At 41.8% G+C, this 5,625-nt stretch overlaps 1 protein-coding gene across 1 annotated transcript in view; it reads right to left on the bottom strand.

Annotated features, from left to right (window-relative positions):
• The window catches only part of LOC108804757 (centrosomal protein kizuna-like), a 32,329-nt gene extending 26,911 nt beyond the window's left edge, over positions 1 to 5,418 (bottom strand). The window contains exons 1-2 of the mRNA XM_018576629.1: positions 5,328 to 5,418; positions 3,407 to 3,553 (exon numbers count right to left, since the gene is read on the bottom strand). Coding sequence (XP_018432131.1) covers positions 3,407 to 3,540 — 134 coding nt within the window. The 5' untranslated portion in view covers positions 3,541 to 3,553; positions 5,328 to 5,418. The remainder of the gene's footprint in view (positions 1 to 3,406; positions 3,554 to 5,327) is intronic.
• Positions 5,419 to 5,625: the final 207 nt, after the last annotated feature.

Consider the following 5,625-nt stretch of genomic DNA (forward strand, 5'->3'; position numbering starts at 1 on the left):
AAAATATCTAGTCTTCTAGCAGGTCCCGGCCAATGAATAACATTTGGGGGGAGCCGGCCACGACGTGATCACGGCTGGCTCTGCCCAGCTGTCACAGATCAGGAGAGCGGCGGTGTGCGGTGAGACAGCCAGCGCTGTCACAGGAGGCCGGCTGGCGGTGCGGGGGAGGAGTTAGCTGTCAGATCGAGCTCTCCTCCCCGCACCGCTCGCTCAGCCCCCTGTGGCAGCGTGGCAGGATGAAGAGCAAGGTACAAACACTCTGCGATCAGTGATCACTGAGTGTTTGTAAATAATTGGAGGACATGGTATGTTTACTATATACTCAATTATGAATGAATAGGAAATGATCTACATAACCTCCTGGTCATTCATAGTTGTGGTTATAGTAAGCATACTCTGTCCTCATGTTATAAATGAAAAGGAACATTCAGCATAGAGGATTCCTGTTGATTTATAACTGGGGCTGCAGAAAAAGAGATTGAGGACTTTGTGTTCTCAATCTCTTTTTCTATTTTAAAAGGGAAATATCAGGGGTCTAATATTTCCCTGAAGCACCTAAAAGTAAAAAATAATAATATATTTAATAAAAATAGTAAAATACATAAATAAAATGTAAAAAAAGTGTAAAAGTTTATTAAGTTTCGGCCCAACAATTTTTTTGTCATTTCAGTTTCGGTTTTAACATTTTTTTCATTTCGGTGCACCTCTAATAAACACCAATAATAAGTTACTTGGAGCAGATTTTATGCAACTTGTCACAAATTGGGACACTTTTAAATTTGGCACACTAGTCGCATCTTACTATTCAACTTATTCAAATTATTTGGTGCATTGCTAAAAATAGTCTTCCGTGCGCCACATATTTGGCGCAGAGTCAGTAGTTAATTTGGCCTAATAATCATCATTCTGACATATTACTTCAGAATTGTCTCACAGCTCTGAGGTATTACCTTATAAGTTATTTTTGTACAAGGTTTAATTTGCAATAAGCCATGCCCCTCCCTCCTATGTCCGCCCCCTAGCCATAGGCATGTTGTGAATGGTGCACTGTTAGACATGAAGAAAAACTGTCATTACTCTGCACTAGAGGAGAAACAGTTCATTCAGGACCCATATTATAATATACACTAAGAGATCATTTTGTCAGTTGTCATTGTTTACAATCGGGAAGAGGTAGAAAAAGCTACTGATCATGCCATCCCTGTGACAGCCAATCACAGCGATCACATGATTGGAAACTCCTTGCATTCAGAACCCCTGAAAGGGCCAGAAGAAGCCAGAGGCAAGGTCTTAAGAAAGGAAACAAAGTTTAAACACTCAGCTATTCTTTGCAACTTTCATTTAGTATACAAAGTATTTTACTACTGAGGTGTCACCATGCGAACATAAATTTACCTGGACACTTATGGCCTGAGCCAATAAACAACAGTTGGGGGTCAAGTTTAGGACATCAGCTAACTGAGTGGCAGATGTATGGGGCTGTCAGGTCTTACAGTTCACACTTTCACTACACTTCAGCCCTTTCTAACAGATGAACATGGACTAAGGCCCCATTCACACTGCGCGATTCGCAAATCGCGCGTTTGTCGCGCGATTTGCATTTTGTGCGATATTGCGCGACAAATCGCGCAAATGCTTGCATTGAGCAAGCTAGAATCGCGGCAAAATCCGCTCCAAAAAGGGTCCTGCTGTAATACCGCGCGATAAATCGCTCAGTGTGAACGGGGCCAAAGTGTTTTTGAACCAGCATGGGGGAGATTTAACATCTTTCTATTTCCAGATTATTGACAGAGTGGTTATTGGATTATGAGGGATGATGCAAGAGACAATCTTTTGTCTAAGGAAGCTTTTTGGATTTATCTAGGTACTAAGATGCTGTAAGGATTCAAATATTCTCGGAATGTTTAAAGCAGTTATTGCAGATATATTTTTGGGTGTATTTTAGTTTAAAGGTTTTAACTCATTTAGTATGCAAATGAAAAAACACTTAGTAAATGTGTTATTAGTATCTATAAGTTACTCCTTACTGTACTTTCCAAGCAGTAAAGCTTTAATGGCTTACTTTACCCACACTTCAGTAACTAAGACCTTGTTAGGTCAAAACGCGTCTTTAAAGGTGTGAATTGATAGTGAAGTTTTAAGCTATCCAGGGGGATGTTCTGTCCCCTCTTTTTCTGGAGTATTGTTTGTAGTATGGGAGGGAACATGGATTGTGAACTCCATTGGAGAGCTGATGGATCCCAAGAAGAGGGGTAAATTGATCATTTAGGGGGTTAGTCACAAAGCTGCCGAAGGCAGCCGAGTGAATAACCCAGCCGAAGTAAAGTTGGCCGAACAACGTTCGGCTATTCATTCCGGCTCAGTACGGCTGATTTCAGCCATACTTCGGTCAGCCGAACATGTACTGCATGTTCGGCTGAGCCAAAGTGCAGAAGGACTTCGACTCAGCCGATCCATTATCTGGATCGGCTGAGCCGAAGTTCCGGCAGCTCACTCGCTGCTGCTATTCACATAGGGGCCGAACATCAGTGAGTGAATAGCCGAATGCCGGCGAGCAGCATTCGGCTCGGCTATTATGCTTGGTACCTCCGTAGTACCGAGCTGAATAGAAAATAGTGAAAAAAGTTTTTAAAAAAAATAGAATAAAAAAAAAAGGTTAACAAAAGCCATAGGTTCGCCACCGCTGTTCTAGGAGGTCCCAGTCAATGAATAACAACTGGGCAGAGCCAGCCGTGATGTCATGGCCAGCTCCGCCAGTTGTTTTTGTTTAATGACAGATCAGCGTCCCCAGGTCATTTGGGGATGCTGATCTGTCATTATAACTGGGCAGAGCTAGCCGTGAGATCACGGCTGGCTCCGCCCAGCTGTAATTTGCAGGTCAAAAGGTCAGACTTCGGCCAGCCGTTCGCCCCGCTTCGGCTGTCGCTTCAGCTCGGCCGCCTTTGGCTGCTGTATGGGCTATAGTGAATAGCCCGTACAGCAGCCCTTCAGTTCAACTGAATCGAAAGGGCTCTGGCGGCCGAAGGATCAGCCGAAGCTACGGCTGGAATCTTCAGCACCTCTGTGAATAACCCCCATAATATTTTTTGCACAAAGTGTGAAAACACTACAACAGACCTTTTCCTATGACAATCCGAAATGTAGAATATAATTCCTACATTTACCAGACTTGCAGTGCTAATTAATGACCCTTCCCCTAATCGCCACCTCCTTTTACAAGAAACAAAACTTCAACAGTGGAGTAAAACTCTTCAGCATTGTGATATACTGTATGTTAGACAAGATAAAGCACTTAGAGTGTTCATATATCTGCTCCTGAGTATTTATAATACACACTGATATAGGAACAGATCTACTGAAATCATACACAAGAAGCCGAGTGCATTTACTATACAGAATTACATACCTGTCATTCTTTACATCCTTCTTGTGCATGTGATCAGTTTTCTCAAGGAAAGCTCCTCTACTACTTTCTGTCTGGAGATACTGGACAACGAGTGCACAACATGCTTCAAGGTCTTCTTTTTGCAAAGGCCTCATGTGATTACAAAGACTAAAAGATAAAAGTATACACCACGCTATTAGAAGCACATAACAATGATAGCAGTAGTAAGCTATAAAAAAAAGACAACTAGGCATGGAATTCTTTATATGTTGAACATGCACTCTCTACAATACTGTATCAGGGATTTCCATGCAAGATGCAAAGTGGTGAGATTAACTTTATACTTACAGCGGTGACTAGCTGAACTAACTGATTATTCACTTGGCTGTGATGTCCTGCGTTCACCTGCTATCATCATTCATATACCACATGCACTAGCTTCCAAACTGCTAACTGAATTTAATAAACAACTTCTAACTGTAGTCTGGGTGCAGAAAAGTGCAGTAAAATGTATTTGCCTTTCCTTTAGGTTCTCATGACCAGGGCTTGAAAAATCCACTCGTCCGCTTGTCTGTGACGAGAGGACGGCGGAGCACGACGAGCAGCTTCCTGGCCGGCCGTTGTAATTACACGGCCGGCCGGGAGCTTTACATTCGAGCGATCGGGCGTCTCTAGAGACGCTCGATCGTTTGTATTAGCAGCTGTCACTGCCGATGCCGGTTCCGAGATCCGATGTGCCCGATGCGGCCGGGACCGGCACGGCTCTGTGACAGGAGATCAAAAGGGAGTTCTGTATACGAACTCCCTTTGATCTCCTCTCAGTCCCCGAATGCAGGAAGTGATGTATACAGTGGCGGAACTACTGCCGGTGCAGGCGGTGCCGGGGCTAATCTATTGCTCTGATTAAATGATTACAGGTAGGCATGTGATCTATCAAAGTTTGAGACTACGTTAGAATGTGTGACCAGTGACATGGTCACACATTTTAACGTAATCTCGCCCAGTTTTTCGGCGGTGGAATAGGTGAAGAATTAGTTTTTTTACATTTATGGTACTTTTATATAGTAAGAAATTAAGTGACCTCCAAAAGAAAGTTCTATCTGTACCCCAAAAAATTTTAACATAAATTGCAAGGCTATAGTCCGGTCATGCTGACTGGTGAAATTTTTGACTGACTGGTGAGACACCATCAAATTTTTCAAGCCCTGCTCATGACCAACACCTATATAAAAGTTTTAAAACTGTACTTTTTTGTTATGGTTGTAACCATAACTGCATAGGGTGACTGCTGAATTTTTACTCTTGTAATGGCTGAATAGTGGTACATTTTTCCACTTTGTACGTACTTCCTCTAAGTACGTGATCATCCTACTTCCTACTTCATCATAGAGCTGTAAAGCTCTATGATGCTTTACTATCCAGGCCCTTACTCCTGGGGGCACAAAATCTACATTTTATTTTGGCAGTTTACTATAACGTTAAAGAAAGCCGTCAGCATAAAAAGCACCATTATGAATGAGTGCATATACTGTAGTGTAAACCTGATTTAACTTCTATAACACCCAAATGAGCAAAGCAAGTGTCACTGCAAATGTTTGGTTAAATAGTTTAACTTTCTCATGAGCAACAGAAAAGGAAGTACTTCATAACAATGTAGTAACATATAAACTGCATTAACACAAGTTGTCCGGTACATGTACATGAATAGCAAAAATAGCTCATGTATTTAGTGAATTGATCCCAGTGTCGTGCTTAATCTGTGGCGTAAACATATTGTATATAGAAACGGAGGGTGGGATGGAGTTTTTAGTCTCCTCTGGGTGCTTCAATTCCTGATCAGGTGGGAGGAGCAGTCTCTCGATTGGCTATCATGAAGAAGAAAAAGGCAAAGCAAAGATTATTTTTCTCTCTGTACCTTGCAGAAAAACAAAACACAAAAAACTTACCGTACAAGATGATCCTTCTTGGTAGGGGTTAGACTGGTAATCTGGTATAGCTGCATGTCTTTGGAGTCAATTTGCACTATCATATCTTCTACTGACTTCAGCAAATGGATGCATCCCTTCTCGGACAAGCTATTTCTACAAATCAAAAATAAAAGATAAAACACATTAGATCAAATAAAAATCATTAAGGCTGGATTAACACTAGTGGCTGCGCTACAATGCACTGTTTCCCTTTTTTTTTTAAACTTCATTGAAATCTCACGAGTGTCATTTCATTAAGTTATATGGGCACAT

The sequence above is a fragment of the Nanorana parkeri genome, unplaced genomic scaffold, assembly GCF_000935625.1.
Source record: "Nanorana parkeri isolate BGI_ZX_2015 unplaced genomic scaffold, ASM93562v1 scaffold72, whole genome shotgun sequence".
NCBI lineage: Eukaryota > Metazoa > Chordata > Amphibia > Anura > Dicroglossidae > Nanorana > Nanorana parkeri.